The following is an 11,327-nucleotide window of genomic DNA, read 5'->3' as shown; positions in this document are numbered from 1 at the left end:
TTTGGCAGCTGGAACATCTGCCACTCTTATGGCCTGGGAGGAAAGCACCCCCCCAACTCCAATGGGAGGGATTTGAACCAGCCACACTCTTAGGGTACGTCTACACCCAGCCGCTAGTTCGGCTGCTGGGGATCGAAGTTCCGAGTTCGATTTATCGCGTCTGGTCTGGACGCGATAAATCGAACCAGGAAGTGCTCGCCGTCGACTGCGGTACTCCAGCTCAACGAGAGGAGTACCGCGGAGTCGACGGGGAGCCTGCCTGCCGCGTGTGGACCGCGTCTGAACCGCGGTAAGTTCGAAGTAAGGTATGTCGAATTCAGCTACGTTATTCACGTAGCTGAATTTGCGTACCTTACTTCGACTTGGGGGGCAAGTGTAGACCAAGCCTTATAGTCCGGGGCTGGGCCTTAACCCACAAGCTAGAGCTTTCTCTTAGTGAAAATGCTCAATCGTTCCTGTTGAAGCTGTTGCACTTAGTAGCCATCGTTAACTATGTGTTGGGCCAGAGAGACACCTCAAGTAGGTCACTGTCTAGACCAGTGGTCAGTACGTTCAATTGGGCTAGCTAAGCCCCAGGTTCCAGTCCTGGTGTTCATTTCCCTGCAGGTGTGTGATGCTTCCCCATTAGACCTTGGTGGCAGGACTTTCAAGCTTAGGAGGCATTGCAGAGCTTTCTCTGCCCAGTACAAAATAGAGCTTTTTGCAGCAGCCAACCCCGCTCCTCCACCAAACAGCTCCAGGGATGGGACACTTGCCTTGGCTGGGGAACGCCCACCTGCACTCCCCTAATTTGGAGCAGGGCTTCACCCTGGGTCCCCCCCCCCGCAAAGCCTAACCAGGAGCCTATAGGGGACCCTCACATTCCTTGCGAAGCAGTGACACTTTGTGTGTAAATAACTAAATATGCCTGGGGCGACAGAAAGCAGCTGTGCTCCTCCTACACTACCCACAGGGTGGGCTAGGGCGTCCACCAGGGGGCAGCAACTGCTCCTGGTCCACTGTGTAATGGACGATGCACTGGGCTAGGTGCTTGCCTTGCCTGTGAGATTGATCGGGCCATTTCAGGTCCCTCCCCGTGTTTCGTTGTGTGTCCTGATTGTGCCAAGTTGCTCTGGGTTGAAGCCCTAGTGAGGCTCTCACCGGAAGGGTGTGTGTTCAGAGTGTGTCTGCCCTGCACAAAATACAGCTGCAGGTTAGCGTCTTTTTGTGGCCCACAGCTCAGCCTCTCCTCCACTCAGGTTCAAGTCCCTCCTTAAATGTCCACACATAGGAGTGTGCAGTGCCTGCTGTAGGGTGCCCACGGCCGGCAGGACTCTCACGCTAGGTGTGTACGTGTGCACAGAGCTTTTCTGCCTGTTCAAAAGAGAGCTGGACATTAGACTTTTTGCAGCCGGGTCCCTCACCTGAGCTGTGGGAAGCCTATGTTTGTATTCCTGCTTTGGACCAGGGACTTGAAGCCAGGTCCTCCACCTTTCAGCACAGAGCTCTAAGTACAAGGCTCCAGAGTAACCCAGAGCAAGGCCCCCTCAGTCCCTCCTGTTGAATGTGTTCCACTTGGTATTAAACAAACACATATACATATATTGGGGCAGAGAGAACATGAGAAACAGTTTGACTCTGTAGCCCTGTGGCTGGGGCCTCTCAGCTGTGAGGTATCTGAGTCAGGGTCAAGTCCGTGCCTAGGGATGTGTGAAGCCAGCTAGGGCTTGATGCTGCCGAACTCCCCAGGATTCTTGAGTTCGCTGTTTGCTGGTGGGGCCCACCACATAGGTGAGTGCATGGAGCTGACAGTAGGAGTTTTTAATGCACACACATCGATCTCTCCACCCCACACTTCAGGACACTCACCCGGGAGGATGGAAACCTCACCTCTGAATCCCTGATTTGGAGCAGAGCTCAAACCAAAGCCTCCTACATACTAGGGCCATGTACTAGCCATCAACCTTCATGATACTCCCCGTCCCTCAATCTTGCCTGTTTAATACACGATGGAACAGCTTTAACAAGGTAACATGTGTTGGGCTGGAGAGATTAACTGCCTCCCTAGCCCTACTGCTAAGGGTGCGTCAAGCCGCCTTCCTGACCCCACTGAGCTTCTTGGTGCCGGGGCTCTCACGCTAGGTGTTCAGAGCGCATCTACCATGCCGAGAATCCAGCTGGATGTTTGAATTCTTGTGTAGGCAGCTCCACGCCTCGTCCCAGCAGCTAGGCCCCTTTCCTTCAATGCGGGACACCGGCCTCCGAATCCCTGGTTTGGAGCTGGCGTTTTGTATGCAGGGAATTGGGGCAAGGAATGAAAGCTGACTCCTTCCGAGCCCCCAGAGAGTGCCCGAACCACTGGGCTAGAGCCGCCCTCTCTCTCGCTCTAGCCCAATAGAGCTTTTATTTATAAAAAGTGGAACAGTTTCCCCAGGAGAGGCCTACCCTGATTGCCCTAGCCCCGGTGATAGGGTTTCTCCTGAGAAGCGGGAAACCTAGGTTCAAAATCCCTGCTGCAAATCAGCCAGAGCAGGCATTGGGAAACAGGTCTCCCACCTCTCATGCAAGTGGCCTAACCACTGGGCAGGTGGCAATAGCAAGGTGGGCCTCTCTCTGCTCCTAGGGCACAGGCTGGGTCAGTCACACAACTCCAGGAGCCCGTTCATAGCTGAGAATCCCTGGGGGCTGGCGGTGGCTCTCCTTGGGCCAGCGTTAGGCACCTGCCCACCTTTGAGGCCCTGCCCCCCTCCTCCCTGTTTCCCGCAGGCTTAGCTCAGGGGCTCCCTGCGCAGCTTGCTGCTTTCTGAGAGTACCTTTCTGAGGAGCCTCACTCGCTCGCTTCATGGCCTTGGGGGGCCAGCTCAGGGCTGTGAATTCACAAGTCCCCTTTGTGAATCTTGCGCAAGGTCACCCAGCAGGCCAGCGGCAGAAAGAGGAATAGAGACTCAGGCCACAATTGTGAGAGTGGGCAACGCTGAATTTGGCCCCACTGAGAACAGCAGATATTACTTAGGAAGAGGTGGGTATGCCACCCTGCTTTTGGGGATGGGTGAGGAGCAGGGTCCACCTTTCCGCAAATTACTTCCTTTCCAAATAAAGACCTGCTGAGCCTGGTTCATAGGCCAGCAGCAGCAGCCAGGGCAAAGACCCTGGAGTGACTCAGCTCCACTCTGCCAAGGGACCAGAATTTCCACCGACATTTACATGCACGTAAAAAGCTTTAATACAAAGAGTGTTTCACACTGACACCTCCTCTGGGGCTCACACAGGCTGGGGCTAGTGCATTGCGTGTACCAGGGCTGCCATTCTTCCTTGCCAGTTCCCTATGTCTCCATAACCCCCCAATGTCTCCACAACCCCCCTACATCTCTACAACCTCCCTACCCACCTCCTCCCTAGCAGAGGCTCTTCATGCCTCCGCTGCCCTCTTTACCCATGCCAGACCCCTCCATTCTCCCTCTCATACCAGAGGATCTGTGCTTCCCCATCAACCTCCCACCCAAGCCAGGAGCTGTGTGTGTCCCTACACCTCTTTTCTCCCATACCAGGGTTCCCCCCCTTGCCTGGGATTATGTGGGACCCCATTCCCCCTTCTCCCTATACCAGGGTCCTGCATTCTCTCCCCCCTTTCCTCGCTGTTATTCCACACCGACTTCTCTTCAGCTGCTGCTTCTTCTATGCCATGTGGCTCACGAGTCCAAAACCAGACCAGTCCCCGCTCTCTCTCACCCCCAAAGAAAGACTTTTAAAGAAATCAGGCTGAGAAGCAGCTGGATTAATTGCCCACGGTGTGATGTAAAAACCAAGAGGAACACCACCCCCCCATGCCCAAGGGAATTAAACACTGGGTAACACCTTCCCCCACAGACACCCCTCCTTATCATTTGCTTTCATTTTTCAGACCCAGCTTGTGTTCCAGTCACACACTTACAAGCAGAAACAAGTGAAACTTAGTACTGTAAACAGCAGCAGTTCCCCCCCACTGCCACTAGAGGGCAGGGGGCCATAACGTTTGGTTTGCACACCCAGCACTGGGTTTCAAACTATGGGGCACGCCCCGGTGTGGGCGTGGGCAGAGCGCGAGGACCGATTCCGTTTATTAACAACCTCTCGGTGTCAAGTATCAGAGGGGTAGCCGTGTTAGTCTGAATCTGTAAAAAGCAACAGCAGCAACATGAATTTCCGAAGGGGGCCACAGCACAAAACGTTTGGGTTCCTCGGCTCCACTGCATCAGGCATCTGCTGCAGGGGACGGAAGCTCCCCCAATAGGGCCATCACATCCAGATGCTGGGCAGACCGGCGACATTTGGAGCAGACCCCTCTCAGATTCATCAGCACAAGGGCACCCTCGGAAACCCACTGCCACCCAAGGGGGCAGCAGGACACCAATTTCTCAGCCGGCGACCTGCGGTGAGCCTGCAGCCAGAGGCTTGATACGAGGGTGACGGGTGGGGAGAAAAGGAAAATGAGGTAGGCAGGCAAGAGGTAGGAAGAGCCAGGAGGAGACAGACTGCAGACAGGACTTTGCAATGATGTCACCTGTGCTGACCCATGAGGCTCTCTGTCCCGGATATTTACCAGCCAATGTCAGCTATGGAGCTCAGGGAGTCGAGACAGGTGCTTTTACAACCAAAGGTCGTGGGGTTGATCCTGGTGCTGACAACCAATCTAGACAAGGGGTGGAGGGGCGCAGTGAAGAGAGTGCTGAAAGTAAGACAAGCGAAGCCACAGCAGGAAAGAAAAAGCATTGGGAAGGACGAAAGTGAAGGAGAATGAGGGGGGGCGGGCAGGGAGGAAGAGAAGCTGCGTCCCTCTCCCCGACTGTGATCTGTTCCCCAAAGCAGAAGAGCCCAGATCTCTGCTCCAAAACAGCCTTTTTATTGTGCCAAGAGGGGGAAAACAAAAACAAAAACCCCACCGTTGTAAACAAGTATGTGAAATATACAGGTTAAGTTACTCATTGTCTTATTAACAAAATAAAGCTCTATCTATATTTACAGTGATAAAAAAAAACAGCTGGTCGCCTGGGCACATCTGGGGCAGATTTACAAAACGGGGGGTGATGCCTATTTCCAACGCATTCCTGCCTGTACAGTCCCCTTCCTCCCATCCCTTCCCCCCTAGCCCCACTAACCTGGACCCCAGGGGCTTGTCAAGGACACCACAGGAGGGACAGGGGTAATAAATAACAGAGAAAGGAACCCTTACAGGAGCTGAGCCCTGCCATGGAAAAGCCAGCACCGGCTGGGTGGGTGCTGAAGGGGCTATAGGGGTAGAGCAGATATGCCACCGGGCCTTTGAGGGGATCCTGAGGTTCAGCCTATATGCACACACACGTCCCCTCAGTTCCCAACAGTTCATTTTTGCCCCTAATCTGGGGACCACTATTCACTCTGTCTCGCATACATGCGCACCAGTTTCTGACATAGCAACCCGTGCTGCGCCTACCTCAGGGTGATGGGACCCCGTATCAATACAGAGGGTTACTAGACAGAACTCTAGAGAAGCCCTCCTTCTCCCAGCACTGCTGACCTGTGCAGTGTTTTAGGAAGGAGACACCTTGCTCAGCCTGGGGGTGCCTCCTGCCTGGAAGTTGTTGCACTGACATAGGAACAAGCAAAACAAACCACATGAGATTAGAGGTTGCGAGGAACCAAGACCAAGCCAGGAAAGGGGCCCATGCCCCAGGTCACAAGGGGAGTGCTGCGTATAGGTGACAGCAGTTGAAATAAGGACAGCAGCAGGTGAGAAAAGAAGAAGAAAGAGGGCCAGATCCTCAGCTGGTGTAAATCAGCAGAAGTCCATCGGCTTCAGTACAGCGATGCTGATTTAGATCATCTGAGGCTCTGGTGCACAGTTCTTAAACTAGATGCAAGATCGAGCCAACAAATCAGGTCAGCCGGTTGTTGCCATGTCTACCCCGGAGATTCAGGGACTCACCCCATTTAACCCAGGCCTGCCTGGGTCAGTAGTCGCTCCATACAGGAAACCAGTTACACCGAAGCAACCTTGGGCAGCTCTTCTCCACGGGCCGCGTGTTCCCTATCAAGCCCCCAGGCTGCACTCCTCTAGCAGCCACCAGCTGGGGCGCCAGTGTCCGGAGGTTTGTATGCAAAGCAAAACCCCCCTCCAATAACATGATCCGGACAACCTGAGGGGGAATCTTTGCACAGCAGCCAAGCAGCACTAAGGCCAGATCAGGGAAGGGGTGGAGAACATAAGCACCTGCAGAGGATCACCTCCCCTCGCCGCTATCCCCAGCACAGGCCAGGGGGACGTCCAGCAGCTCTCGCTGTTAGCAGCCACCTGACCTGCTGGGGTTCTTCACTCCCACTGCAGCCTGAGCCATGCTAGGGAAAGGAATCTGCAGGTGAGGAGGACCCCAGCTGTCAGAATGGACCTCTCCTTCCTGCAAGCCAGGACTAGCTCCCTGCCTGTGGGCTGTTGGCTTGTTTTGGATGCTGTTTTGGCTCCTGCCACCAGGGAGAGCCAGGGTCCCATGCTGGGACCTGGTTTCCAGCCCTGAGGCGTAGCCTGTACCATGCACACTCCACCCAGGAGGATTTGCTTGGGGAGGTGAAGGGAGCACAGCTGGCACGTTCGGTTGTGACAGTGGCTGGCAAAGTCTGTTGGCTCAAATGGATTTGCAAAGCTGTAGGAGACCCGCAAGAACAGCACAGGTGTAGTTGCCAACGGGGGGGAGCCGCAGGGGAATCCCAACCCAAGGGTCCCCGTCTGGTACAGGCACCGGTAGCCAATGCCGTGCCGCTGGGACAGGCTGGGGCTCCGTGCCCATCCCATGCCAGGAGCTGAGCCCCCTGCAGCAGAATGCCCCACCATGCCGCTGCAAGGAAACGGGCAGCAGCTTTATTTACAAACTGGGCCAGAGCTGTCAGGAGGATAAAAGGCTCCTCTGAGACCTTGGCTCTTACTCATGCTAGTCAAGAGCTAAAAACGGCTCCATGGGAATTTACTGGCAGGGTTCAGAGAGCAAGGGGGGGAACGAGAGAGAGAAAGAAAGGCCCGAGCGAAGGAGCGGGGGCGAGGGCGGGACGGGCTGGCACACGGACTGAATGAGGAACAAGTGTTCCACCCAGACATTTGCTTCGGAGAAATGAAAAGGCCCCAGAAAGCCTGGCTGAATGGTGGCGACTGTGTTGCTGCTGCTGCAGCCCCTGCAGCTGGCAGAGCCCCGAACAGGTGAGGATACTCCTCAGCTGGCTGCACAACAGGGCCGGGAGGGGGGGGGGGGGGGAGGGGGGGGGGGAGACAATGGACAAAGGTCTGCCCAGCCCCTGGGGTCTTTCCTTCTTTAACCCCTGCAGAGCCAGGGCTGCCAAGAGGCAAATGCATTTGTAATACTGGGGTGGGGGGCGGGTTACGTTTTCCAGCCCTTTTCCCCCATCTCCACATGTCCTGTTAGCTCAACGGCAGGAGAGTCTCGGGAGGCGTTTCCCATATGGGCTGTTTGTAGCTCACTTGGGACCCTCCACCAACTGCTCCGAGCCCCACGCTCCAAGCGGGCCTGGATCTGCAGCCCAGGAGGAGGTGGCGCCCGTCCCCACCGCAGTGAGGGACTCCGGATGGACCTTGGTGGCTAAGGATAAGAGGGAGTGGGAAGCCCACCCCTACCTGCATCTACTCTGTGCGGTGATTTCTCCCCCACCTTTCCCCAAAGGCCTGGCTCTCCGTGCACAACACAGCTCGGCCGAGGGGAGTTGGGCTCCTCCACATCCAACTAACCATGCAGCACCTCTCCCGCAAGCCAGTCTTGAAACCTCCTGTCGCTCACGCTGGCGAGAGGGCTGCACGGGAGGGAGCCAGTAACCCATGCCACTGCAACCTCCGGAGGGAGAAAGCTGGATTCCACAGGGGGCAGCTTCCGGATCCGCAGTGCAGTAGCTCCCCACATTCACAGCCCCACCATCCTAGATCTGCATCCCCTCCCCCTTTAGCTAGCTTTTACACGGCCTTGGGATTGCTCTGCCCCCATGCTGAGGGGCCAGGCACCTCCCACCTCTGTGCCACAAGGAAATATCCAGACGTCAGCTGGGTGGCCAGGACCCGCTCATGCCAAGCAGCATCCCCGTTGCTGCTTGGGTAGATGCACTGCACAGCGGAGCCGGCACCTCTTCTTTCCGGGCGTGCAAATGAGCCAAGGGCTGCCCCCATGCCGTGTGCGTTGGCACGCACACTTCCCATTGTCCCCCGCACACCACTATATCCGTCCAGCACAGCCCTGCATGCCAGGCCATTCGGGGGGCAGAGCTCTGCACGCAGAGGGATTCGCCAGCGACCCCCTGAGTCTAGTCACTTCCTAGATCAGGGAGCCATGCAGTGATGGCAGTTCTCCCCAAGCCCCCATTCCCACCTCCTCCCCACTCAGTCAGGTCTTCAGTTCCAGCCCCACGCGGGGGAACGCTGCAAAATCTGCTGCTGCAAAATCTGCTGCTGCTCCCCGCTTCACACACGCGCGCGCCCCACCCCACCCCCGCCCTCTGCTCAGTCCGTGAGCACCACCAGCTCCCCGTCGCTCTTGTCCTCGCCCTCGGAGTCCTCGTCCTCGCTGTACCGGTACATCTCGCCATCCGCCACCGAGTGCCCGTCCTCCCCGCCGTCACCCTCTTGCGACTTGAGGCTGCGCGTGTTGACGATGACGGGCATGTTGGGGTCCATGCTGCGGGGCAGGTAGTGCTCCACCAGCGGCGGCGCCAGCTGCATGCCCACCGGCCTCTGGTACAGGACATCCGATGAAGAGGCTTGCATCTGACTGCCCTGGGGCCTGCAAAGCAGGAGATCACAGTCACAGTCCCTGGGCATTAGAGCTGGTTGGGAAATGGACTCCCACCCTCCCTTGGAAAATTCCAATGAAAATGAAAACAAAAAAATTAGGCTTGTTGAAATTTTCACCAGAAGATTAGAGTTTTCAGTGGAAAAACCAAAACAGAAATACTTTGGCCAAACACAGAAATATTTCAATTAGGAAAGGCTGCCATGGTGTCTCACGGGAGTTGTAGTTCTGGTGTCTCATGACCCCATTTTCTTCTATAGGTTGGGCTCCCTGTTTGGACAATATCTGCCATGAGGCACCCTGGTCTCTCCTCATGGTGAGGGAGGCAATTGCCTCATGGGAGATGTAGTCCGGCTGAGGAGCCCAGCTCACAGGGGAAACTGAACTACATCTCCCATGAGGCACCATAGTGGCATTTTTGAACCAAAATATGTCAGTTTTCAAGTGTTCCGTTTTTTGACGAAAAATCCAAAATTTTCCTTGGAAAGCAGCAACTTTTCGTAAAAAATTTCACATAATTGAAAACTCTTATTTTCCATTAAAAACAGGTTTGAGGGGAAATTATTGACCAGCCTTACTGGGGATTCTCTCTTCCTTCTGGTCTTTCTGGCCCCCAGCCCCTTTGCAATATTGAATAACCGCCTTTTCTCTCAGCTACCGTATATACTGATAGATACAGTGCAATGAACTGGCTAGCATGTCTGTGTGCCACTACCCAATCAATACTGGATGGGCTCAGCTGTGTGTCATAGAACCCGTAACTGCTAATAGCTAATGGAGAGTCTCCTTTCCAACCAGTGGTGCTTCTAGGGTATGAGGATGTGGGGTTCCATCCTTACACTACACCCAAAATAAGTTCTTAGTGGCCAAAGTATGTAACACAATGATTACTGGGAGATCCTAAGGATCCCCATGCCCTGGACATATATTGACACAGCTAATCATGTCCTGCTGATCTAACCCCCACTGCGATTTCAACAGGATGCAGTATTGCTCTTCACTTCCTGTCCTAAACTTCTGCGCAGCACTGCTATGCCCTGTGTTCCACCCCAGCGTTCGTTGCAATTCAGCAGCTGGCAGCTACAGACAAAGGCACTTTTTCTGGGGGGGGGGAATGCAGACATACGGGGACCAAAAGAGATGGGAGCCTCACGCTATCAAGTAGCCCTGCCTGGTGTCTTGCCGTCTGTTCCTCATCAGCGCCTTGTACTCGCCCACGCGCAGCCGCTTCCCCTCCACGATGCAGGTGCGCTTTGGCCGCGGCTTGTATTTGTAGTCGGGATACTTCTCCAGGTGCTGCCGGCTCAGCCGGGCCTGCTCCTCATAATAGGGCTGCTTCTCTTGGTTCGTCATCGATTTCCACCGGGACCCTGGGAAGAGAGAACACAAGGCAGAGAGATTCACAGAACTGTTATGTTTGCCTTTTGAAGCTCCCCACCATCCGTGGCCATCACTAGGGACAAAATCCAGGTCCTCCAATGCCATAGCATGGGCCTCTAATATTCGAGCTGGAAGAATAACCATGTTAGCTGGTAGCAGTAGTAGGCTGTTATCCACTCAAGTGACCTGCCACTTGATGCAGCACAGATTTTGCAGCACAGTGTGTTACACCTTTAAAGCCCTCACTCCTGAAGCTGCACAGGCCAGGTGGAGCGGGGAAGGCATTAGATAAGGACTCTCACAATCTTCCCCAAACTACCAGAGCAGCAACAGGAGCAGCAGGGATATTTCTTCTCTCCACCTCTGAGCTTGAGCAACAACAAAGTGCCACACAGGATAAGCAATACTCCAGGAGTGCTCCCAATGCTTCATAAACATTAATGAAACCTCCCAATCCTCTTCAAAGGTAGGTCCATATCCCCCATTTTACAGATGGGGAAACCGAGGCACAGAGCTTCTGGAAAGTGATTTGCCCAAGGCTGCACAGTGAGTCTGTGTCAGAGCTTGGAAAAGAATCCAGGAGCCAGAATGCTTTAGCCTGCCACAGTATCAGTCCTTTCCTTAAAAACCCCTCGGCTAGTGGTCCAAGCAGCAGTCTGGGAGCAAGGCAGCCCAGGGTTCTATTCCCAAATCCCTCTAGAGCCTTAGGCAAGTCATAATTTTCCACTGCCCCAGTTTCTGCATCTGTAAAATGGAGAGAATACTTTGCACACAGCACTTCCCATCTGCGAGGTGCCTTGCACACTGCTGGCTCTGTAAAATTAACAGTGTATAATAAAGCATCTCCGCTTTCCTGGGAAGTTCCGAGTTTAGATAACCAACTAAATAAAATAAATAAATCCTTCTTTGGAGAAGGCTGCCATTAGGGATAAGGCACTGGGATGGAGACTCAGGAGATGGGGGTTCAATTCCTGGCTCTGCAACAGCCTCCACCTGTGACCTTGAGCACATCACTTAGGTCTTGTCTATGTGGGAAAGTTTTGCTGGTTATACCAGTATACTGTGGTTATACGAGTCTAACTCCCAAGTGGACACTTATTCCGGTATAAGAGTGGGTTTTTCCATTTAGCTTAAACCCATTCCTAACTAGCTTGAGTTAAACCAAAATAAGAGAAT

At 54.4% G+C, this 11,327-nt stretch overlaps 1 protein-coding gene across 1 annotated transcript in view; it reads right to left on the bottom strand.

Moving 5' to 3' along the window:
• Nucleotides 1–8,482: 8,482 nt before the first annotated feature.
• The window catches only part of SOX13 (SRY-box transcription factor 13), a 40,846-nt gene continuing 38,001 nt past the window's right edge, over nucleotides 8,483–11,327 (bottom strand). The window contains exons 13-14 of the mRNA XM_065403870.1: nucleotides 9,925–10,141; nucleotides 8,483–8,762 (exon numbers count right to left, since the gene is read on the bottom strand). Coding sequence (XP_065259942.1) covers nucleotides 8,483–8,762; nucleotides 9,925–10,141 — 497 coding nt within the window. The remainder of the gene's footprint in view (nucleotides 8,763–9,924; nucleotides 10,142–11,327) is intronic.

Source organism: Emys orbicularis, chromosome 4 (genome assembly GCF_028017835.1).
Source record: "Emys orbicularis isolate rEmyOrb1 chromosome 4, rEmyOrb1.hap1, whole genome shotgun sequence".
NCBI lineage: Eukaryota > Metazoa > Chordata > Testudines > Emydidae > Emys > Emys orbicularis.
Note: the sequence above shows the minus strand (reverse complement) of the source record. Positions and strands in the feature narration are given on the sequence as shown.